At 39.2% G+C, this 26,780-nt stretch overlaps 1 protein-coding gene across 1 annotated transcript in view; it reads right to left on the reverse strand.

Moving 5' to 3' along the window:
* The window catches only part of RELN (reelin), a 289,052-nt gene that overhangs the window by 189,392 nt on the left and 72,880 nt on the right, over nucleotides 1–26,780 (reverse strand). The window contains exon 3 of the mRNA XM_065628247.1: nucleotides 18,646–18,781. Within this exon, the coding sequence (XP_065484319.1) occupies nucleotides 18,646–18,781 (136 nt within the window). The remainder of the gene's footprint in view (nucleotides 1–18,645; nucleotides 18,782–26,780) is intronic.

The following is a 26,780-nucleotide window of genomic DNA, read 5'->3' on the forward strand; positions in this document are numbered from 1 at the left end:
TGTGTAGGTCATGAGTGGTGTCGTGGATGTAACAGCCACAAAAGAAGTTTTCTTGCCCAGACGCAGCAGCGTAGTCCAGACACACAACCCCAACAGGGAAGCCCCTCATATGAAGTTGTGCACAAACATTTCTCCTTCCTTATTGGATCTGCTAATGGCTACAGAGGATACGATGAGGAAAAAAGTAATTGTGCTCAAAAGAGCAAGATTGTAAGCCTAAGAAATCTGGTTAATGGACCATGCACCCCAGCATGCTGGCTGAAGCCCAAATATAGCTCTTTCAGGATACTTAGCCTGGTTAGTGAAAAAAAAAAAAAGAAAAAATAGTCTGACAATTTGTACACTATTGCACTCAGGGTGGCTGTTTTATTCTTTCAAAATTCTATTAACGCGAAGGACAAATTCTGCTGTTAAAATCACAGTGAGAAAGCTGAGGGCCAGGGCTGACCGCAGGAGATGGACGCTGTCCCCATTTCACACACATTATGATAAAACTTTTCATGAAAAACTTTTTACCTTAGTTGCCAAACAGTGCTTAAAAAAGAGAAATAAAATTGCTTGAATTATTAGAACAGGATCTGTACTGAGCCTTGATTTGGGCTTCCCCACACTGTTTGGGCTCCTCCACCTCTACTCCTCTCCCCAGTAAACTGGTGCTGAGTTACCTCATAATCTGACTTTTTGACAGTGGAGATTTGTGGACTCTGACAGGCACAGACATGCCAGTAAAACTAAAAAACAAAATAAAACAACAACAACAACAAACCAAACCAAAACTCAAAACTTTCTGGAAGAACAAAGAAGTAGACACTCAATGGTTTCTACTTCTTCCAAAATTTCCATAGGCAGGGTGCTCACTTTCTGCATAGACTCTTCCAAGGATGGGGTTAACCTGCACCACCACAAGCTTCACTGTCTCACCACAAGCTGGTTTTTTCTGTCCCCATCCATTTTTGTATTTCCCAAAATAATCCTAACGATTTGCCAATGGGAAACACAGTAAACAGTTCTTTCTAACTATCCCATCTGGAATTATATCTCTCATTTTAACTTCTCCTTTGAAAAGAAACCACTTAGTCTATCATTGTTTTAACTATTTTTTTTTTTAGAATAAAAATGTAATTATACTCTATGTATATGAACTTCAACACTAAAATTTAGCTTCATTTATCCATAGCTGTATATCACTCACTGGGAGACCAAGGATTATGCTACTCACTGTAGGTCCAACCCTTGCTTTTAATTTCAACAGCCTCCAACAGCCTTTTATGTACTAACAGCTGCATAGCACTTTTGCTCTTTAATTTGTTTCAGTGGTTGCGTGAGCAGATTGAGGTCAGTATAATGCCCTCAAAATTCCTAGTGGCAAACCGCTGGTGTTATGTACATTAAATCTGAGATGGCCGTAGCCCAGACTTTTCCACATAAAAAATCCTGAGTCTGACCCAGTTACCCAGCTTTGGCACAGGTTATTCTGTACAAAAGGAAATGTTCCCAGAGAAACATAGCAGCAGAATCTAATCTCATATATTGCAAACATTAGATACATCAGGAGTTCAGTCTGTAGAGACCTGGATCAATTGTGAAATTCATCAAAATAAAGCTTTAAAATATAAATACAGACTCTCATATGAATAATGACAGCCCAAGTCATTACTGTGTTTCTAGCTACTATCTCAGCTATTTTTCCTAATTCTAACAAAAGCCTGAAATTAAGCACTGCCGGAAGCAAAAGTTGAAGTTTTCATGTTTTGCCTTAGTAGACCAGCAATCACTCCGTAGCTGAAGACAGCTATTCTTAGTTTGATGCTATTTTGGTTACACTACTGGTGATTTAACATCACCCACACAGCCTCTGCGAATGCAGAACTCCACATGGTGCAGCAGGCAGGCAGGTTTCTGCCCAGCCCGTTGGAAGTGTTTGCAGCCTTTGGCAAGTGCTTCCTCAGAGTAAATCTGCAGGAATGCACAGCCGTGAAAGGTATTATTACATTGCTATTTGTTATGGTAATTTTGTTAAGGGTCTGTCTGAATTTCATTATAAACCATATTTTCAAGGGGTTCATTAATCAGCCATGAAATGTATTCTGCATTCACACTTTCACACAGAGAATAAGCCCTAATAACATAATTATTTTGCCAATTTAAACAAAACAAGAAACAAGGTTTATTAAAACCTGATGTATTCATTTTTCAAGTATATCTGAAAGTTTACAGGTATTATTAAAGCACTGGTAAACAGAGTAACGCAATGCTTCCAGCACTGGCAAATGATGAGTTTCACTTGCCCTATGATTTTATTATTTTCTGGAAATCTAATGAAACTCATGAAGACTTCATACACTTGGCTTAATGTTCATGTTTCGGCTGAGGCTTGTACCCTTCCCTTTCCCTCTGTTGCTGGGTGTTCAGTGCTCCTGAATCTACCAGCGACACGTCAAAACCTCCGTGAGGCTGAGAGCCCCAAGGCACGTGCCGCAGCCTTTGAAGGTTCAGGGCATGCACAGCTGCACGTAAAAGAGATAGAACAAGAGGAGATGTCCTCAAGTTGCACCAGGAAAGGTTCAGATTGGATATTAGGATAAATTTCTTCCTGAAAAGGGTTGTGAAGTATTGGAACAGGCTGCCCAGGGGAGTGGTGGAGTCACCATCCCTGGAGTTGTTTAGAAGATGTATAGATGAGGTTCTTAGGGACATGGTTTAGTGCCAGAGTTAGGTTAATGGTTGGACTTGATGACCTTGAGAGTCTCTTCCAACCAAAATTATTCTGTGATTCTGTGATCACTGAGAAGGGTTAACTGCTCTGTCCAGTTTTGTCATTCCCTGGTAGATCCAGCTGGGAATTCCCATTAGAAGTCACATTGCAGACCAGAGAAGTCTTGCTGTCAAAAACTGGACAAAAACTTGGCTCTGAAATCCAGCCTACCTACCTATGAGACAGATCAAGAGCCATAAGTTGCTGATGCAAATAAATAACCTTTACCAAACTAAACTACTGTGACTAAACTACCTTTACTGACAAATGTTATAGTCATCCAATAGTCATCTATATCCCATTACACAACGTGTGTCAAACTCAGAAATACTTGTTTCTGACTTTTAAATTATTTTTTATTTCTTCTAGTCCATGGGGACTTGTAGCCAAAAGTATTCCAGAGCTATGAATATAGTCACAAACAATAATCTTAGCTACTAGTTAAGCCCCTGGTGGATTACAAATCAAACACAGAAATATCCTTAAAATAAAAGTAAACTGTCCTGACATATCCCAAATACTAGAAAGACTGAGATCTTTTTGCTATTTTATTTAATTCAACTAAAACATACTAACCATTTGTAACCATGAAATGTCTGCCTGAGATGCTTTGTTTTTCCATCACAACAAAGCATTAAAAGATCAACCCTGAAAAGCTTAACAACAAAAAAGGCCAAGTGCAATCTATATGCGCTGAAACTAATGACTTTTATGACAATCTACTTATCCACCACATCAGTCTGGCAATCTAATTCAGGAACTCCTGGAGTCTTAGTGTCTGCAGGTTGTGCCATATGGCACTGCAAAGCTGGATTTAAATTTGGTTTCAGAGTCACAATGATCATCTCTTTAAAGGCACAAATAGATATACTAATAGACATGTGAGGAAAGTATTCATTTTCAGGAAGTTAACACTAAACAATTTGTACTTTTCTGAAGCCCGACTTACAGTGACCACAGTGCCCTACCAGCACTGTGAATTTTTTCACTATTACCAGATATATTGCAATCACAGGACATCTACAAATGAGCTTTGTAAAAAGAAGAAAAGGCTGACAAGGATGTTCTGCTGCTGGAGAAGGCAGGAGCCACCACAGCACAGTTACTGCCTCCTGTCCAGATGGGCAGAGACCTCCTGGCAGTGACCATCACAGCCAGGCTAAGGTAGACGGAGAAGGACTTGGGCTACAGCCAACAACATTAGGTGATAGTGCGAAAGGCAACTCAGAAGCAGAGCTATCTTTTTGATCCCTTTACTCACTTGACTCATTTGCTGAGAACAATGAATAGAAAAAAGTCACCTAACAATTTAAAGGCTACACAGAGTAAGAAACTCATTGCTCAAAACCACTGGAGGAAACACCACCATTCTCCGAAGCAATGGTATTTTCATTGTATTAAATAACAACAGAGGTCTGGCCTCTTGGAACCTTTTTTTTGTGTGAAGGTGATTCTAAAATAGACTCCTTGAAACATAAAAGACAACAATTTGCACACAGATAATTGGAACAATGACCCAGTTGCCCATAGTATTTAAAACACAAAGATCTGGCTAAAAACATTGGTGACCCAATAAACAGTGCCAGCTCTGGCAGAAGAGGGACAGTAGCTCCAAAGCAGGGCACTTCACCCAAAGGAAAGGTCAGTACTCCCTGGCAAGAAGGAAAATACCCAAACAGATTGCATGGCTGCTGGCAAGGACAAGCCTCATAGCTGAAATGTTTGCCCTTGCAGACATCACAGTTGAAATTTCACATGACTTTCAGCATGACTTGAGTGCCATAGGGGGATCTAGTGGTATCTAGGGCACACAAACCTGGGAGAGCAGCCTGAGGAGCCCAGCTCCAGATGCACCAAAGTGCCTCACCAAAAGTTTCCAAGGCACATGGACTCAGGCATGTGCAGTTTCCACAGCCCAATGAAGGCAGAAGATCTCTCCCAAACTCCCAGAAGGAATACCGGTGTCTAATCAGCCATGTTCCTGCTCATTTACTTTTCAACTATGTCCTGTATCCAGCTTCAAGCAAAGTGGCCTCAGTCACTACAGTAAACCATGGGTGTTAGTGACCCTTTCCTCCTTCTTTTCAGTAACAGATCAAACAGCAAAGCGGCAAGCCTGGAAATTATCTGTATTGACTCAGTTCCCACCTTGGTCCAAGCATGTCCCTTCACAGAGCAGGGATTTTCCCACTTATTGGCAGGCTAAAACCTTCCATTAAACCCTGGCACTGCAGTTTCTTACAGCCAGAGAACGGAGTCACCAAAAAATCAACAGGGAAAAGCCTAACAGACAGACAAGGGACCTGAGTTTTAATCCCTAATTCTTCCACGGTGCTGGAGTCCACGTGTCTCTGCACAGGTACCTGTTCCAGCCCACAGGCTTCAGGACACCACGCCATGTGGTACGCAGCAGAGAGCTGAGCTCCAGCTCCTCCTAGCCCAGGATGGCTCCACACAAAGCCACCTTCACTATCTCATCTTTCTCCATCCACTACCTCAAGCCTTCATCATGTGAGTTAACGAGCGGTCCTACAGCCCAGACAGAATGGGTGCTACCACCTCCAAACCCAAATGCAGTCCTGCAGGTGCAGATCAGGTATCCCTGGGCCACACTCACCAACACATCATGCTGTCACCGGGTTTTCTTAAACTACGCAACAGCAGGTATTCCCCGGGAACTGGTGTTGGAAACCATGAAGAGGAGACACATGTGACCCGTACCTGACACGCTCAGTTCCCCGAGGAGAAAGCTCCTCTTGGGGCTGGAAGCTGCGTGGTTAGATAAATTCTACCATTTGCTAAGCTATGAAATCTCCATACTAACTTCACTCAGACAGGAAAGCATTGACTACATAACATCCTCTTCAGACTTGGTTTTGCTTCAGTAAAGACAGTTACTGTAAAATCAGCAAACCAAAAAATCCCTAATGTTAGTTGATATTATTTGCAGAGGATGAGCATTTACTCTGCTGTTTTAAGAGAATAAACCTTTCTAATAACTGTACAAGATCAAAAAGGCAGTACTTCCAAATGCCGTTGGATTTGGCCCTCTGATTTAAATGCATTTCAAATTGTTTGTTTGTTTGTTTGAAACTTTGGGATCTTCTGGAAGTGCCATTTTCCCTTTTAATTTTGGCAATCTTACAAATTTTAGGGAAGTTTCCCAATACCTCATATGCTGTTAGAGCATCTTCAAGCCATCCTTACAGCTCTTCTATCATATTTTGTGTAAAGAAAAAAATTTAGCTCATCATTGCAACAGCTGCTAATGAAGATCTCTAGGCTTTCTTCTATTATAATTGATAAAGAGAGAATGACGAATATTTAAAGTAGCTATTAAACTGTGCTAAATTAATGGTGATTTACACAGAATTTCTATAGGAGCATACAGCACATCCACTTTAATATCAAATGCGTTAATTGTGATCAATGATACTACAGTGGAAAGTAAATGAATTCTTAATGAGAAACTTTACATGTTACAAAAATAGAAGCTAGTAAGAAAACTCCTTGCTGCATTTTTCACATTACATCATTAGTAACTACTACTATGTTGAAAACATTAAAAGGAAAACATGAGTATTTTAAAGACTTTTATAGATCAACACATTTACAACATAATAGGGTTGGGAAAAAAGGATTTTTTTTTTTTTAACATTCATTGTTTCTCTACATTATTGGAAATGTATCTTAACAGGTGTTAGACTAATTAAAAAGTTATCATCATAGAATTCAGGGTCATTTTTTTAGCCCCTGAATGCCAGACTGGAGACTTTACAGTTGTCCTTGTCTCACTTTTACAACCTCTTTTGTTTGACTTGTAGGTTTTAATGTGCATCATAACACCTCTCATCCAGCAGTAAGAAATTCTCTGGGGAACACTTGCAGAAAATAGGACATTGAGTCCATAATTAAAGTAATCTCTTCCCGGGCAGATGCTTCAGTTGGCTCTGTTATCACATATTACAAAAGGCATCTTGAGGCCTATAAAATGTGTGGCAAATGGCTTTAGAGATGAGAAACAGCAATTTTTCATCTAATTTTGATCCATAGACATGTAAGTACTGTATTGCCACTTTTTGGTATGGAGCCAAATAACTATTGTGGTTGTTGAAATAAGCTTGGCAGCAACCAAAATTAAAGAGTACTCCAGCTTTTATCCCCAGTCAGGAAAGCCTTTTTCTAACCATCTTTGCTCTTAGCAAATAAGCGTGCCATATCAAATATGCGAGTTAATGCCTACATCTGGATTTATTAGAAGAAAGGCTTTATGCAGCTTAACTCGCCATACATATTCTCCCTCTGTTTGCTTGTTAAAACGATCATTCAAATTATGGCCCTAACATCTTCACTGCTTTGCAAAAGGGTCTGTGATACTGATTGGAAGTGTTTCTACAGTTTATCTTTTGTATTTTAGGATGTTTAGGATGTTGCTCTTTGAATGCGTAAGTAGGTTCTGCAAAATAATTTGTTCAAATCAGTTATAATCCTTTGCATAAACACTAAAACTGATAGAAGCTGAGTTTATGAAGCATGCCTTTGGGTCCTAACTGCAACTGATGTGTCGTATGTAGGCAAAATTTGACCTCAAACTACTGAAATACTGGGGGGGGGGGGGGGGGGGCGGGGAAGATTGACTTCCATTATTCATTTCTTCAAACTTGCTATTTTAAACTCTTCCCTGCTTGGGTGGGAAATCATAGAGATTGCTGAAGAGCTGCTTACTGTTTAAGACTTAAAAAAAATGCATTTTTCACTGAAAATGTCTCAAGTAAATGTACATTACCACTTGGGCTAAACAGCTTATGTTGAGCTAAGAGGGATATTTAGACGGCTGTAAGAGCAAATGCTATATTTGCTACATTTCTAATAAGAACTAAAAGATCCAAGCCACTCAAGAGTGATAAGGAAAATAATGCCATGTTAGCAAAACCCTATTTCATAATGTTACAGTGGTATTGTATATGTAAAATATACGTTATGACAACTGCCATTAATCAGCAACAAGAGCCAGAAAATGGTACGTGAAATACTTCAATAATTTGCTCTTAAAATAAAATTTATTTGTATTTGAATTAGGGTAGGATCTCCAAGTCTTGTCCTAGGTGATAACTCTTCTGTATCACAACAGAATGGAACAGAACTCTCACTGAGAGCTGCTATGATGACCCCATCATTACAATGTCCTTATGGCATCCACCATTACACCACCACTGTGTCATCATTATCAGAGCAGGTGCCATCAGCGCAGATGCAAGTAATGTAACACTTTAATACAGCCATCCTGGCCTTTTAACAGGGCTAGTAAGGCAGATACGATGACTTGGGAAATGGATGCACTGTTTATTAATTCTGAAAGTTAATTCTGTGCATTTCTCTTTCAGATCACCTCCTTCACTTCCACATTGGATAGAAGTCTCCAGGGCCCTGTTGTATGGGCCAGCAACAGACACCTGTTAAAATCTGCTTTCTCTTGTCACACAGATGGACCCACATGGGCTCCTGCCTGAAAGGACCAGGCTGCCACGGTAGGGGAGAGAGGATGCTCACCCGGGGAGGCTGTGCACATCTGATGATGGTGCCACTTACCACAGGGATTTTCAAAAAGGGTGTATTCCAGGCCATAAGAGAAAAGGAGACAAGGCAGACATGCCACACTGGATTCAGGAATGAGTCTCTCATTCAGGAGTGACTTTCATTTTTTCCAGAGGACAAACAGTGCAAGATAGTGGAGAAAAAGGGAGAGACCTATTAAAAGATTCTGGTTTAAACAATCTCTAATGTAAAGAATAGAAGAAAAACAAAGTAAGTTAATACTATTTCATTTACATCTATATATTTTCTCTTTTACTTGCCACATAATAATTGTCTCAGAAACCTCTGCAAGCTTCAGAGCTGTCTTGACTGCAGAGGTCTTTGGCTCTGGAGGACAGAGTTCATGAACTTATATAGAGCACAATATGATCCTATACAGACCACTGCATTTAGGCAATGTTTGTATTCTGGATGACATCGAAATAATTAACTGTCATTTGTGAATACTGCAAGAAAATCAGAGAAAGATAGACACTATCAAATATTTTCCTAGCACAATTCCATTCTGATGACATTTGTATAATGTACATACCAAGGGTATACAAGGATCATTATATTTTATTATTTATTCTGTACTGTTTTGTATATAATACTGTTATAATATTTTATAATTAATAATTATAAACTGGTTGAATTATACCTCATTCTATACCCACAGACAAGAATTATCTAAATATTAATAATAAATTTGCATTTCTCAAACTGAGAAGGGAGTACAGTTAAGTACAGTTTAAATTATAATTATAAGAGATGTTTTAGAGTTCATTCTGTCAGCTAGTTTGAGGTCATGGCCATTCTGAATATTCAAATCTAGATTTTCCCAGGATGCGGGCAACAAAAGCTGATCTAATGGGTTTTATATCTTCAAGGATAATATTTCTTTCTTTCTTGTTTTTAAACTTTTGCTAGAACTAGATGTGAGGAGACCATCCTAGTGCAGAAAAAGTGAAACATTTTTTTGTCTTATTGGATATTCACATTCATCATTAACAAAGTTTTTACATTTTATACACATACATGAAGTCTTGCTGAATATTACTGCATGTCTACATAATACTTTGTAGATCACTCTATTAAAGTTCATCCAAACAAACAAGGCAAGAAAAGTAAGTTAACTTGTGTGAACTGAGAATATGGACACAGCATCCTTGTAGGTCCTTGCTTGTGTACACAGACAAAGCAAAATTTCAAACAAGTAATTCAAAGGCAGGACTTTTAAAAAATACAAAAAGGATTTTCTGTGCCTTTGATAACAGCATGGACACACATGATTGCTCTGCTGGATCAAGGCCAGTGCTCAGCATCCTGTAGTACTGAGCTCTTCACAAATGTATTTAGTAATAGCCCCTGCAAGAAGTCAAGTGCTTCCCAAAGAAGTATACAGACAATACACTTATCTCAAACTCATTCATGCACTGGACACATGTTGTATTATCCACTTGAGAGATGGCATTGAAATTATCAGACTCTCTCAGTAAACCAGGGGGATATTTCAGAACTCCTGATGACCAATGACAGAACCCGAGGGAATGGCAGGAAGATGTGCCAGGGGAGGTTTAGGTTGGACATTAGGAAAAGGTTCTTCACCCAGACGGTGCTGGACACTGGAACAGGCTCCCCAGGGAGGTATCACGGCCCCAAGCCTGACAGTGTTCAAGAAGAGACTGGACAGGGCCCTGAGACACATGGTGTGAACTGTGGGGTTGTCCTGTGCAGGGACAGGAGTTGGACTCGATGATCCTTGTGAGTCCCTTCCAACTCAGGACATTCTATGATTCTATGAACTACAAAGGGCTTCCATATGGACAGCATCAGGTTGTACAGGCTTGTCTGCAGTACTGAAATTTAGCTTCCTAAAAATTTGTACTCTGCCTTTGCCCTTACTTGTGTTTTTATGCACTATATGTTTACCTCTACAGAATGGTTCCATGTATGTTTATTGCTCACTCTTTGTATAGCCAACATTTCCAAAAGGATTCACAAAAACTGTTTCATACCTATTTTATTAAGCATACTACTTCTACCACGTCATTTTGAAAGGTTTGTTATCGAACAGTTACTAGCAGCCAAAAGATGTTTCATTCAATTCCTCTGTTATACAGGAAAACCTCCTAGTGGAAGCAAACTGAGTGCGTAAAATGTATTTCATAGTCTAGTCCTGTTTTCAAAATTAAGCCATCTTGAGAAAAGAGCAAGACAAAGTGCCTCTTTGAATGCAAAGATTTATGTGTTGATGATCTAAAATATACTCTGAAAAATAACCCTGAGGTTAAATTTCAGAGAGAGGAAAACAAAGTTCAAGAGGGAATTTTAAACATGACTACTGATAACTGTACTGCAGATTGTGAATTGATGGTCTCATGCACAAAAATAATACGTATGTTGCTCAAAAAGTGAAGAAAGTAAAATCTAATCTCTGCTTCTAGAATTGCTAAATGAACATTTGTAAGAAGGGAAGTAATTCTCACCACAATTGTTTTATTATTTAGATAATACCAGTAGAAAATGATTAAATTTCATTTTATTTCATTTCATGCAGGAGGTGCCAGAGTCGTATATGGAACCATGTCAAAATCTCAACAGAGTAGCCAAAGGCTATATTGAGCTGCCTTCTGCTATCATATATTACAAGTACGTGATATATTAAATTTGTGTCATTCAAAGAAAAGAAACCATCCTAACATTGCACCATCTTGCAGTTCCCATTCTGGCATTACACAATGTTGATGAAAGTAGCATTTTATGCTTTTTTACTCATCTTCTGAATTAAGTCCAACTAACTTATCAATTGAATTTTCATGTGCTTTTATTTTTAATAGATGTTCACATACCCATTCTTCCTGGCTTTGTTGGTTCTGCTTTTATTGCTCCTACACAGCATGAGGAGCCTAAAATAGCAAATGGCCAGTGTCTGCACACTTGGAGAAGACATTAAAAACTGAACATTCCTTTCATTAAAGTGGACTTTCAGTAGAAATATCAGACATCTGAGAGAATACTAGACAACAGGCTTTACCTCCAAGGAAAAAGGAAAAAAATTGCAAGATTTTATTAACTTTGCAAAGTTGCCTTTTTTATTCATACTCTTCAGCAGATTTCAACTGTTCAGCATCCTGCTCATTGGAAATTCTTGACACAGACAAAGCTACTGACTGTTGAAAGTGGTAGGGATGAAAAATTCCATTTCATGATTTGTACAAGGTGCTTATGTTTAGGCAGCTGAGTCTGGGTGGGTGGGATTCAGATTCTGATTTTTAAAAAACTTAAAGTAGATGCCTGTATAAAGATCTACATGGGAGCTGGGTAGCTAGTGATCTATTTGGGTCAGTGGAAACCTAGGGCTTGATTCAGCTGCCTAAATATATCTAAAATAATTTTGAATGTCCTAAGGAAACTAGTAGAGCTACAGAGGCCTTCTAGACCTGCAGGTACCGCTCACTAGATGTAGAACTGAGTATCAGGCCCTAGATGTCTCTTGGAACCAGATTACGCTCTCGTTAAGTCTCAAGGGAGTTACAGATGCACAGCTCACACATTAATAGCTACCTGGAGATATCTACATATCCTATCTTCAGTCAAAAACAACTGAAAATCCCTTTGAGGGGTGGAAAATCAGATGCAACCAGCTTCCATCGCCCTCATGGTTTTCTTGCTTTACTCTGAACATTTTTAAAAATTTACCATCATGGTACACTTTGTGCTACCATTTTCTGCTAACAAAGTTTCTGAAAACACACAGATTTTCTCTACTGGTCATCTCTGTTTGCTTTACCACCACACAAAATAGACAAAGTTCAGACAAAACTAATAGACAAGCTAAATTTAATTCTGTACAGTCAGTTGAGTCTATGCTGCTTGGGGTCACACTTAGAGAAGCCACAATGACTCCATGCACGGTGTTTGCATTTCACTGGAAAATTAACAAACACAGTAGATGAAGGAGGTAATCTGGGCACCACATCAAAATGCGACATGAGAGCAGAGCCAAGATCTGAAGCAAATATTGGCTCGTGATTTTCAGAATGTTACACATAATGCTGATTGACGGTACAACAATGCCTCTACGCATGGAAGTGGAAAACCAAGCAAAGGAGTAATTTTTCTTCATAGTGCCAGTAAACTGGCACACCAACAAGGAACAATTACTGATGATTTCTTTTTTTTCAATAAGGCATAAGTTATAAGCAGCATGGAAAATGACTGCAACACTGGGCTCATGTCAGAACTACCCTAACTATAAACAAGGATTATATCTTATTTGGTGCCTCTACGACCCTTGTCTCAAACAGAGTCCACCCCAACATCACAGTGGTAAGAAATACCCTGCTTCACCCTTAGCTTGCAATAAAGAGTAGGCAGAGAAGGGCAGCACTTAACTGAAGCAGGGAGCTGGTGCTTCACAGAACCCCAAAACCAAGGCTCTCTACACATAAAGGTTTCCATGTGCATTATGACACACTTTTCAACCAGCTGCAAAGATTGCAAATCATAGCAACAACTAGGATGCTACAAACAATGATGTATTTCATTGTACAATTCTGTTTCATCATAAGAACATAATTAAGAGATGAGTGATTATATATAAATACAAGAGACCTAAGGGACCTTAGTACTGACATTTGTATTTTCTGTTTACTTTCTACTTTTAATATTTGTGTGTGTTATCACTGTGTATAGAGTAAACATGATTGTGTACTTAATCTTGAAGATAATCCTCTGTATTTCTTTCAAACAAATGAAAAAAAACAGTAAACAGTGTCTTAAATGACAGTTTAGCTAAGTGGTTTACCAGGGGAATGTGGTTCCTTCAGACAATATAGCTCTTTCCCACCCTGGCTAGAGGATTAGTATAGAAAACCATGTAATCTTCTTGGATGTTTATTCAATATTTCCATAATTATTATCATAGGTTTTCTATAAATGCTTTAAATAGGTAACCAAGCCTCTCAATCACAGTCTTTATGTTCTGTAGTGTTTGCATAACGTGATATTTCAAGTTCATATATTAACACAGTTGCCAGTTTCTAGAAACAGGCTTAAACACATGGGCATGAAAAGACCAGTTTTGGAACAGGGTACTTCAAATTTCCCAGAAAGGAGTTGTATCTTTAGGTGATTATGGGAAAAGGCATATTCTCAGTGAAAAACACATCTCCTTTCCTGAAAGTTTCTTTCAAGTTTCTTTCAATTGTTCAGCTGTTTACCTCAGCATTCAGTCTCAAACTTTTTTTCCAGGGGTTATGCTGAGAACCAGTTGCTCTTGCTTCAGGAGAAGTGATGTGCCAGTGCCCTGGCCCAGCAACCACAGCTCCCTGACCTCTGTATTCCCACAGGGACACAGCTATTCCTGTTCCCTTTTAGCCATTTTCACCATAAACTATGCCAAATAGGTGTCAAATGATATATGATTGGGCCTTGTAGTACTTCCAAATTCTTCCTAATGTATAGAATTTTAAGGGCAGTGCTGATGGGTCACATCTCTTACACGGGTTATTAGACACTGCCTACAGACTCAGGCAGACAGCATCACAGAAGTCCAGTCCACGATTAATAGAGTTTATAGTGAATATATGTATAGACACAATCATAATTATAAGACACCTGTTCAATGACTAGCAAAAATGACTATATAAGAAAAAACCTTGTTTTCTAAGGTAGTTTCTATAGCAAGCTGCAATAAACCATGCTGATGGTCAAAACACAACTTGCTTTTGCAATTTAGGTCAGCTTTATCACTTTTACAAACTAGTAAGTTAAGCCATCTGTAAAAAAAACAGGCTTAACAACCTAAGATGTAAGCCAACGTGCCATCCTGCTCAACAGCCATTATTATCCCCCCCGACAGGCTGAGCTTTAACTAGGTTAGCAGGAGTTTAGAGCAGAAATTACAAAGAGTGAAACCTAGCTGAAGGACTATGAATATAAGGTTTTACAAATTTGCACACGATCAGATAAATTACTTACTAGTGTAAAGGAGGACCTACTATTTTTTTGGTGGTAAAGAGCATTTACAGACCCCAATAATTTGCTTAGGAGCCTCTGGTGCTCAACGTCTGTTTAAAACAGTCCTAAATTCCTGCTAAGAAAACTATTCTGCAATAAATGATGCATTTTAGCTTTTATTTCCCCAACTCATCTGGAGGTATCTATGGTGAAAAAATACTAAAGGATTATACCGACATGTAGTATGGGGACACCAGCAGCTTTCTGTGTTTCCCTTAGAAGTGTATTTTATAAAAGGGCACTTCTAAATATTTACTTATTAGCCATAACAAGATACTTCAACAGGACAATTAAGAAAAAGCAAGAGTTTGCACATCATCAGTGAAAAAAAAAAAAAAAAGTGCAATGGAAATAACTGGAGTACATCAAATTGTAGAGATGAGGGATCTTCCAGTGAGGAAGGAAAGAAACTGAGTGCTGTGCTGGCAAGCTGCTGTACAAGGCGTGAATCCCAGTTTCCTGCATCCTTGCATCTCCCATCTCCAGGAATAAGCCCACCTTCCTTGCAGGAGCCCCCTGTGGACCTGAGCACCACATCCCTCTCCGCAGCATTCCCAGTTCCCCTCATCCCAGAGGATGAAAGCTTTGCTAGCCCTCCTTTTCTGCAACAGCAGCAATACCTTGGGTGTCTATCACCGTCTGTTTTAGTAAACTAACCGTGGCCAGGAGCCATCCTCCTTGGCCATGCCTGGGAATGCGTCATGGGCTGGGAGCTGGAAACGGCCAAATTTATGCCAGGAAGATTTCTGGCAGTTTATAAACAATCATGTGGTACCAGGCAGGGCTGTTGCTGGGAATGTCCAAATTTACTGGTATAAATGCTCTACCCAGCTACTGATTTTTATGAAACTTAGTATCTTGACATCTCAACACCTCTGTTATGTTTGTTTTATTACCAGTAGGTATAAGAGCTACAGAGGAGGACATACTGACAGCATCACCACACAATCTTGTTTCTTAGGGGTCCAACCTTTTTCAGGACAGAGCTCTAGAAGAGTAAATCAAAAAGCATGGATGAAGCAAAAGGGAATTTTGCCCATGACATCTACAGGGTTGTGACTTGTCTGTGTCATATCCGTGTTCCCTGTGGAAGCCAGAGCAGGTTAATAGTATATGCAGCTAATAAAAGCTAGCTGTGCACTGGTCTGTGGGAGATTTGCCTGGTGACCTTTGTCCAGTTCCTCCCAAGAATTCTCCAGGGAGAAGTATCAACACTGCAAAAAAACCACACACCAAAGCTAGTGCTAATTAATAACCTTATTATTCATCCCCAGAGAGGTCAAAGACTAATGAGCTGATCTGAATCACAGATGTATTGGCAACAAACAGCATAGGAAGCTCTTACCTATATTGCGCTGTTATCGGAGTCTATCAACTCAAGCACATTTTGTAACTATTTTTAATTTACATTAAACTTAAATTAAAAATGTTTTAATTTATATTAAACTTAAATTAGATTGGTAATTAGTCTCAAGTGTTAAAAAAATCTTTTTAAAGTTAATTATTTGCTATAGAGGAGCAAATGGAGTTGAACAAGCTAGAGACAACTGGAAATCCTGAAGTCAAGAGAACTGGGTAAGGCAGGCAGACTAGCACCATGCCACAAAAAAAGCTTTGTTTACTGCAGCTTGTGATTTAGTAGGCAGGGGAAACAGCAACTGAGGCAAGAAAGAGTGGGCAGCTGAAGAAAATATGAGGAGGATAAGAGGCAAAACATATTTCTCTGCCCTTCATTTTCTTCAGCTGATGATCACATTTCCCCAGGAATCCTGCAGCCGAGTGCGATCCTGGAATAAACATCAACTTCAGAGAAGCTGAGGCTTTCCTCTCTTGTCTGAATGTGTCCTATGGGACACCAAACTGATATAAACTGCACCATTTTGCTCATCCTCAAAGCCAAACAAGTATCACCCACGGAGCATACTTATACCACAGGGTGAGGCAGTCTGTAAAGCCACTGAGACTGATGGACACCTGGGTCAGGGACCTTGGGAGCAGCTGCACTGCTGAGCTCATCAGTGCAGGATCAGACCCCTCAGCCCTGCCAGTTCCATGGACAGCGAGGAAGGACAGTTTTGCTGTCCCTGCACTTTGACTGCTGACATATGTAGGTGTGCCATCCATGCTGCAAATTACACAGTCAAGAAGAAATCCAGATTTCTGCTATGTATGTTCTGCACACCGCAGCGTGGCTGAAGACTTTATTAACATAGTGCAAACACCACAATTTCTGAAGAGCAGCCGATGCTGAAGAGGTGCATTATAGCTTATACAAACAGGGAATTGCAAGTTGGATTTCCAAAACTGTTCAGTGCTGACTTGACACTTTTTCCACTGAAGCCAGTGATGAACCTTGCATTGATTTCAAGATAGGCAAGCACTCATTGTCTCAGAAAAAGTCCCTTTAATTCCACTTAATTTGGAATCAGCAGTCATAGTATTTGTACTTCTATAGAGCTCTTTGTCAAGTCTTCTTCAATAATTACCAAAATGAACAAAAAACCCCAATACAAAATCATTAAAAAAAAAAAAAAAATCAGTCACAGGAAAATAAATAACTGTTTGTAACTGACCTCAAAAATTGCAATGGAGGGTCACATCTCATATAAATAAAAACATTCACAGTCGCTGTGCAAGCTAGCACCAACAATTATTTCTTGAATACAAGGAAAAAAAAAAAATCCGAGAAAGAAAAGGAGTAAGCATGAGTATGCAGAGAATATATAAATCTCATACCTTATTTTTCTCAGGCAGCTCAAAGAACAAAATTTAGCTGCTACAAGATGATCAACAAAGGAGACTATTTTTAGAGAGAAATTAAAGGAAGTATAAAATTCACAGATTTTCCACAGAAAAATAACACAGTTGACAGATTTCCTCAAAGTATATGCAACTATTTTATGAAGCTAACTTTTCTGACACAGAATTTAGGTTAAAAAATTACAGTATTTCCTCAAATATTTCATCAATTTGACTTTTGTCTAATAGTGAATGGGAATCTTAAATGTTGTAAACATCTTCTCTGGTACATTGCAGAAGTTAATGAGAAACAATTACATTCACTCATCAAAACTAATTTTTTCCCAATATACCGTTAGATGTTTAGAAGAAAAAAAAGGCTAGAAACAAAAATGTCTTTACATTGTCATTGCAGCTAATAAATAATGTGTGGTAACAGTGCAGGCAAAATATGTGCATTATGTAGGAATAGGGAAATATCAAAGACACAAATCAATAAATCAACATGTACTGTGTTCACCATCAGCAACTTATGTTCTCAAAGAAGTATGTTACTCACTTTTTACTTTTTACAACATGTTACACAGTAAAATGACATGATTAAGTGGGGCACTCACCTGCAGCTTCTCAATACATACAGGGAATAATACTCAGAGGAAGATTTGTTTTGACAAACAGGACAGTCACAGGAACACTCAAAAGGTCTCACACACCGAAATTTTGCAACCGTTCATTTATCTGATTAGTGAGCGGCCTGACTTTTTTCCTATGGACGGGTCTAACTTGAAATATGTTCTACTATCAGTTCCACTCTAGGTGTATTTTATCTCTTGAATCTAATCTACCAAAATTTTGGGACAAATAATTAGAAATTACTAAAAGGTAAAATATAGTGATATACATTATAAAAATCCATGTTAAGCTGTGTGTTTTGTTGGTGCTTTATGTGGTGCTAAATCATCAAATGATGACTTAGGTCTTTAAAACAAATTACCAAAAAACCCTGTAAGAATGACCTCTTGATTTTTTTCCAGGTTGTAAAATAGATGAATTAAGCAGAAGCTAAAAGTTATTATTATTATTAGGAACAGTAAATACTTGAGTATGACTGCTCTCAAATACTTGTATTTTACATTGGTGCTTACAATCCAAATAATACCTCTATGTGATGTTCTAACTTTTATTAAATGCAACAGATAAAAAGTTAGGTCAATGCAAATGTGTTGTATACTTAAAGGATCAATGACATGATTAATAACTAAGAGGAATCAATTTCTATTGAAATGCTAGGCTTGATGCACTTGCACATTATTGCTCTGATGGCACGCTACGTTACAAAACAGTCTCCTTCCTACATACTTTGAAATATGAAGTCCTAATATGCACAGAAACTATTCAGCCAGGAAGAACTCAATATTCTTACTTCTTATTAAAATCTACACTTTGCAGAACTGACTCCCTGACCCAGACATAAGGTTCTAGTGCAAGTAGGTCAGAGCATTTAATTATCTCCAAAGTGATTATTTTCTCATAGGTGCTGCAAATATACCTACATGAAGTTGACACAGCCCGTCCCCGCAGGTGGAGCAATCCAAACAAAACTGAGGTTTGTAGTCGGGAGGTGGCTCACATGTGATGCAACCACGCTGCACATAAACTGGTTTCCAAACTGGTGGTCAGACATAATTCCTGTGAGAAAGACAGGGGGGAGATAAACAATGACACGTTAATGGCTCATTGCGAGGTGCTAACAGACCGAGAAATACATCTGCCATGTGTTTCATCATGGCAACATGGAGCGGAAAAAACAAAACCAAACCAAAAAGTATGCCACTGAGTAATTAGAATTAATGCCAATGAAAACATTGGAACTGGCCTTTGCTTGAGCCAAGGTTGACTTCATATTTACTACAAGGCTCCATGTATTTACTACTGTTATTCTTCAGGGGACCAATACCAAAGGAATGATTTGCATTTTTAAAGGAGGAGCTGGATGACAGCTGCTGTAAATCAGTGGGATTCCATTACCTGATTTACACCCAGAACAGATCTAAAAGAAAATAAAACCTGAAGGAAATAGTGCTGTTTTAATAAGCAAAATAAAGCTTTTAGAGAAAGCTGCTATCTTAAAATAGACAGGCACAGCTATTTTGGAAAAAAAACCCAAAAAAACCCCCAACAACAAAAACCAAATGATCTTTGGATTCATGAACTTGTCTTCTGATGTGAAATAAATGCAGCAACCTTCAGCAGCTTTACCAGTATACATTCTTTTGACTTTTTTTGAATCAGCCTCTAATACATGGATGAATGTAAATGTCATCTATTAATCCCTCCCTCTGGAATTCACTGCAGTTCATCATCAGACAAAAGAACTGTATTTTTGAACAAAAACCAACATCAGACAGCAATCTTCTCCCCCTCAGAGCCCTCCTGTAGTTTCCTACAAATTAATGAAAACTTACTTGTTTGTTTAACAACCTTTGGCTTAAAGTAAGGCAATCTCACCCAAGTGGATTACTACACCTTTAATCCTAGTACATTAAGCACTAAATGTTGAAACTATTCTTTTGAATGCATTTATCAGAAGGAAATACCTTGTTCTGAGTTACTTCAAACATTGAACCTTCAATTCAGAAAATACTGACATGGCCTGAAACATTGTTAAAGGGATCAGAAAGAAAAGTGAATGGTAGCAGGTACTTCAGTGCTCAACACCGTTAGCTGTTAGGTCACTGTATCTCAGAAAGTTCATAGTGGCTCGTATTTCTGATATTTACTTGTTGCAATTCAATCAACAACGAAGAAATAAAACCCACCTCCGACTCTCTGAATCTCGGCCTGGTGCCTCTCCAGGGGCTGCCAAGCCAGCTGCACCGCACAGGGACGGGGCTGCCTCACAGGCAAACCATTTACTGTTTTATGGATCATAACCAACGTCTGAAATCCCATCCAGGTACTGGTGAGCGTCATAGACTACAGCTCGGGGTTATATGTGTTATTTATCTTGAGGGATGTTACATTCTAAACCAGCTTCAATTTTGGGGGAGGAGAAATGAAGCCACAGTGAGTTTAAGCAATCTGTCTCAGGAATGACAGGAGGCAGTGGCCGATGGTGGCGGTGCCTGTACCTTTTACAAACCACCACAACCTTCTCACTCTGGCTTTTTCAATTAGTTCCCCGATGAAGCATACACCTGAGGTCTTCCATCATTCCATCATTCCCACTCCCTTCAGACTCCCATCAGTTACTACCTTCAGACATGGACCTGTTGGAGCAGGCCCAGAGAAGGCCACCAAGATGATCCAAGGGCTGGAGCACCTCTCCTGTGAGGACAGGCTGAGAGAGTTGGGATGTACAGCTGGGAGAAGAGAAGGCTCCAGGGAGACCTTATTGCAGCCTTTCAGTACTTAAAAGGAGCCTACAAGAAGGATGGGGACAGACTTTTTAGAAGGGGATGTTATGACAGGACAAAGGGTGATGGTTTAAAACTAGAAGAGGTGAAATTCAGGCTAGACATGAGTAAGAAATTTTTTACAATGAGGGTGGTAAAATACCAAAACAGGTTGCCCAGAAAGGTGGTAGATGCCCCATCCCTGGAAACACTCAAGGCCAGGCTGGACGGGGCTCTGAGCAACCTGATCTAGTTGAAGATGTCCCTGCTCATTGCAGGGGGGTTGGACTAGACAAGCTTTGAAGGTCCCTTCCAACCCAAATGATTCTATGATTCTATGAAATCCCCAGGAGATGCTAAAGCCTGTTGGGTCAGAGATGGCTCAGGCTCCCCCGGGTGGAGCCTCTTTTCTGGAGAGCAGTAGTAGGGAAATCCAGGGAGACGGTATTTTACTGACTCCTGCTTATTGCAAGACACTAGATGCAGATGAGGTTTGGCCACCTCTTGCCACGCTCTATCGCCATTTTAAGTCTTTATTTGCCTTCCTTGCCTAACTGGGACGGGTGGTATTAACATCCTAAAAGAAACCCACTTGACTGGTGCCCAGTCTCACTGCTGAAGTCTATCCAGTAGTGCCCTGCTGAGGCAGATGTGTCCAAAAATATATATACCCAGAGAGGTCCCTTGCAGGGCAAGTGGTATTCGGGCAACTGCTTTGCTTTGCTGAGGGTAAAAGGTGGTAAGTCAGCTTCTTTCCCAAAGTTGTGGGTCTTGTCCTTTCTCTTTGAAATTTGTGCTATGCCAGTGACTTCAGTGATGTGGGATGAGGTCGCTGCGACTGTGTGGAGCACCAGCTCTCATCTGTCATCACCTCTGTCTGTACAATGGGAAACAGAGCCAGCTATAGTATTTAGCAGGTTAATTAAATAACAGACGCTGTCAGGGGGGAAGCAGGAACAGCCCTTCAGTTTGAATAAATCCCCCTTTCTCCAGAGCCAGCCAAATACAAGAGAGGACAAAGACTGCTCTAACACATTCCCCAGCCAGGGGACAGGCACACCAGCTTGGGAAATGTGGTCCCTTCCCTCCTTGGCAGCAACCTGTGAGTTAATGAATTCCCTAGGTTTCAGGCAGCAGACTGCAAAAATGTGCCTAATACATCAAACACATACAACATCTGTGGAGAATTTATTTTTCCTTTGATTTACAGTTTTAAAAAAGAACAACTTTGCAGGGACTAGAATAAATTCTAAACAATGAAAAACAACTCATTCATTTTTTCGGAAAAATGTCAATGAATTGCACAGAGAATACACAAAATTCTGATTTTATAATTTTATCACCATTTAATCTTCATATTTTATTAATAATTCATTGTGATAATTTTTACAATAAAAACAACCACTCCTACTTTGCTGGATGTTTACTGGGTACCTCAACTCCAGTTTGGAGCTCAGAGTCTTCAGAAAATTTCACAAAAATTAAGTGCTAAAACTTCAGCAAGTGACAGAGTAATATTAAAAGAACCTTTATGATGCTTAAACCCAAAGTTTCCTACTGAAAATGTGAACATAAAAAAATCATTAAAATGTGAAAAATGCAGCAATACAATTGATACTAAGAACTCAGTAAAATAAGGGTAAGGACTTGCTTCCAGCCTTTTTGCAGCCTCTTGCTGTGGAAGGCAATTCCTCCCTTCTCCTCCATCCCCTCTCCAACCTGGCAAGCTGCTTCCCAGACTGAACATTTGCCCCGCAACAAATCAAAGGACAAATGCGAGACAGCATTCTGCTAGAAAAAATAAAATTAATACAAGACAAGCCCTATTATATAGCAGCTCTCAGAATAAAACTGTATCCTGTCTGTACCTCAGACAGCTTTGAAGACAGCGTGCCTTCGCTTAAGGTGCTTGGTCAACCTTGTTCTACAGGCATCCCCTGGCCCGTCCTGTTGACCAGTGCAACTATGTATGTTCAAGTCTAATGTTTACAAAAGTAATAATCTTAAGGTAAAATTTTAAGATCTGTCTGTATAAGATTCTACAAACACTTTTGCAAATAATCAGCTGTTTCTATGCGACTTATTGAATACTGAAATGTTCAAAGGTTTGTGACAGCTGCACATCCACAGCTCTAAAATGTGCTACATGCAAAGATACCATTAGTATCTCTTTGAACTCCTTTTCACTTGTTTCTTACAGTGTGCACTCATCATACTGGCATGTTTCAGACATCTGCACTTTTTAGATTTTCCATCCCCTAAAGTTTCTGAGGCTTTAGGAGTGTCAGTGTAATCAGTCAAATCCCAGACATGTTTTGTACCTGCCAACAGCCTTGCTAGGAGAAGAACTAGACATGCTCAGTCCCTCTCAAGATTTTACTCGGCAGCTGTTTTTATTGTGTAAACGTTTAAAAATGTGCTTAGCCCTATTCAATACACCATCTATAGTCAGTGAATCAAAGAACTTCTGTGTGAAGAGGTAGATTTCAAGAGACAGATTAAATACAAGAAATCCAGGGATAAAGAAAAAATATTGAATAGAAAGTCTTAGGTGAAGTCAGATGATGAATACCTAACTTTAATCTTTACACATGGAAAATTATTTTCTTGATAATCAGAATCACCGGTAAGGATGCAGCAGCTAATGGAGGGAAATAGTTTCTCTCTTTTATAAGGTGGCATACAGGAAGGTGAACAAGATGTGAAGATTCTGGTTTGGGTGGTCTATAAACGGCCAAGCTGAAGTGCAGAGATGCAGTAAGATTAACATCCTTTTCTACTTTCTAAGTCTGAGAAACATGGATCCTGATAGTCCTGATTTACACATGCTAACTATGTAATGTTCTTTACAAGAATATTACATGTCCTCCTTACATATCTTCCTTAGAAAACAGTTTCCTAAACCAGAACTTTATACAAGTAACTCTGCATCGGCACGTCAAGGTCCTTGGCAAATCCTTCATTGAAGCTAAGTCTCCATAGACTTTCCGGCACTGAACCAGATGGTAGGTACTCTACCATTTCCTAGCTATTATATTAATTATGACAGTAAAGGAGAGGGTTAATGTTAAATACAGGTGTAAAATGAATGACTATATTTTGGGTTTGCTGCCTCTAAACTGGTCATCTGCTACATGCTTCCATTTTCAAAGTTGTGCATAAGAGTGATAGCAAAGTGCCAAACATGAAATACTGATGAAATAGCAAGAAAATAAAGCTGTAAGTGCCAAATCACTCCAGGATCCTTGGGAAAGTAATAATTCCTGATTAGTAGATAATGAACTTAAGTCAGAAACAGACACTTTCAGACTAGATTTTGCATTATGTAAAAATGAGGTAGCTAGTCTTAGGAACAGCCTTTTCTCTTAGGAAACAGAGCTGAGGACCTGTGCTCTTCACCCAGGCTCTGGCATCTCAAAGGGTGATCCATAGACCCACAAGCTCAGCACAGCTCTGCCTAGTGTTACTAAGCAGGGAGTGATGCAAACAGGACTGTGCCAGAATACACCTCCCACGCTGAATCCTGTCCTAAAGTATCCGAACCAAAGCCTGAAGATTGGTTCTTCCATGCAGCACCAGGGATGTGTTCTGAGAGGGGATACAGGACAATTGCTTTTTTTTTTTTCGAAATGGAGAGATGCTGATAGCCACATCTGTTATAACAATCCATCATTTAAAGCAATCACTTTGGCAGAGAGCTCATGCTCATAGTCTCTTCTTCTCAGAAGCTCATCCTCCCTATGAAGATTAATTGTATATAGAGGTCACCCCACTCTCCTATTGCATATAAGACCACACTACTCAGATGCAACAGTGTTGGGACAGGCTTGGTGGCTACAAACATGGAGCCTATTCAGTAAAGTCCTCAGGAAGGAAGGACCCAGCCCTGTAGACAGGTCCCCAGGACCACCACAGAACCAGGGTCCCCCCTGGAAATTAAGGGACAGCCACGTGACGCTACACATCATTTGAGCAATAACAGAAGTTGTGTTGCGGTTGAGCAGGTAACTGGCAAGACCTGAATTTAGAGAAAACCAAGTGCAGGCCCTAAGGAAGTTTTTAGTTTAAAATCTATTCACTGAATGTAAACACACTAAGTGCATTTTACAGCTGTTGGAGCTGCTGGTTTCAGAACACATTTTCAGAGATAGGCATCTCCCTTTTTCCTAAGTCTCTTTGGATATTTAAAGAACCTTTGTGATCCTTACATGTAAACACATGTAAAAATGAAATACATGTTTTCCCTGTGTACTATAGCAAGTGAAATAATGGTTTATTTTTAGTTACTGGAAGAATATTTGAGCATCATCCTTAAACTGTTACGAACCCCTTTCAGGACTCTGAAATGTCTCAAAATTCTGTGGAGAACTACTGGTAGGAAGAAAAACAAGTTTCTTTCTGTTTGTGGGGTTTTTTAAAAAATACATATATGATTAAGAAAAACATCAGTAGTCTGTGTTAAAAAAGGACTGTTGGGAGTAAAGAAATATCTGGAGCTGATAACAATAATTTCTAAAACATGAACACAAATGTACAATTATGAGCTTATGCAGTTTCTACTCAAGCAAGTAGCCAGTTAAAGGCAACAGAATTGTCCATGCAAGTTCCTTTCAAAGTGAGTAAAGGTGCAGAATCTGGCCCTAAGTGAACTGCACCCACCCAGCTAAAATATGCTGTTGCTGATTGATTTTGGGGGGATGATTTCATTCTTCTTCAGAGGAAAAACACATCATGTTTGATAGAACGGAACAGACTGAAAAAGCACTTGGTGGCCCTTGTGATCAATTAAGGGTCAGGATGGTTTGATAAATTATTAAATAGCATGAAGAAAGAAAAGACCAGCAACCATTAGACACATTCTTCTACCCAGCAATATATTACATTTATCTTTCTTGAAGTCTTGTTTGTTTTACTATTATTATTATTGTTTCATTATTAAATAATAGATCCTTTCCGTGTATGCAATATTGGGGAAAATACCATCAAAAGGCTAATAAGAGCAGTAGAAGAAGAATGGATAAGTGTATAACAACTTAATAAAGTCTGTCACTAAAATCCATAACTCCTTTTGTGGTCAGGAGATGACTGGAGCCTGAATACAGCAATTTGATTCCTGGTGGGGTACTGCTGTGCTGAAGTGACTCAGAGTCTGGACAAAAAGCATGCGTTTTATAACCTTTTGCTACGTATATCAAATTTAAATGTGTTTTATTTATAGTTCTGAAAACAACTATTTATTGCAAGTTCACATATGAATTACATTCACAATTTGGGATCTAGGTATGAAGCAGATCAGGTGTAGGCATTAGATGCTAACAAGAACAATGCTTTATGTTCAGATTTTTTTGAATACTTACTGAAGTGAGCACTTCACTAGAAATGCAGGTTTGCAGGAATGAACTCCTAATGTACAGATTCATGAAAATTTGTTCTGAAAGGGAGAATAATTTTTTGCCTAATCTCTCTTTTAATGTTCTACTTTTAAGGGATTGTTAATCGAAACTTTAGAGCAGCCTTTTGTTAGAACCCACTTAGGGGTATAATTTCATCTCGGGGATTTATGAGTGCCGGTCTCATTAAACCTAACGGGAGTTACACATATGGAAATTGAGGTGCATGAGGAGGAGAATATCCCTTTTCATTTGCATAATTCCCCAAGACAGTGAATGAGCCCCTTGTGTAATGTGCAATATGGGAGGCGGGTTGGTGAGACCCTGGTCTGCAGCATGTTGGTGGTTTTAGGGTGGCCATTGTCAGAAAAGATGAGAGGAAAATTTACAGCTGAATTTTAAGTGCTCTATAGAGAGCAACATGGTACTAAATGCTCCAAGGCAAGTAGATTTAGCAACAGTAAACAGGGACCAGCAGTCATATAAATAGAAAATGCTAATAAGCTAATGTGTTGCTGAAATATAGAAGAAAAAAAACATATTTTCAAAGGCTCGAGCCAAAATCTATTTTAAATGTTTTCCTAACAGCCTCAGCATGTTTTATAGTAGAAACTTTTTATATTTTTCTTTATAGAAACCTGTTAGGCTGATACCTTCGTTCTGTACTAGCTTTTCACAGGTCTATTTTAGCAATGTATTCCAGTTTACTCTCTTGCAGAAAAACAGCCGTCCCTGGTTTGTGTTCACTTTTTTTTTTTTTTTAACTGTTATTGTATTTGGCTTGTGAGTGTCTCATCCATACAAGCAACTCTTGTACAACTTCCCCAAAATATCGCATTGTTCTGAATCTTTCTACTTTGCAAACCTTAGTAGGTGTCCCAGGAGCTGAACATCAGACGCACC

Source organism: Caloenas nicobarica, chromosome 1 (assembly GCF_036013445.1).
Source record: "Caloenas nicobarica isolate bCalNic1 chromosome 1, bCalNic1.hap1, whole genome shotgun sequence".
Classification (NCBI taxonomy): domain Eukaryota; kingdom Metazoa; phylum Chordata; class Aves; order Columbiformes; family Columbidae; genus Caloenas; species Caloenas nicobarica.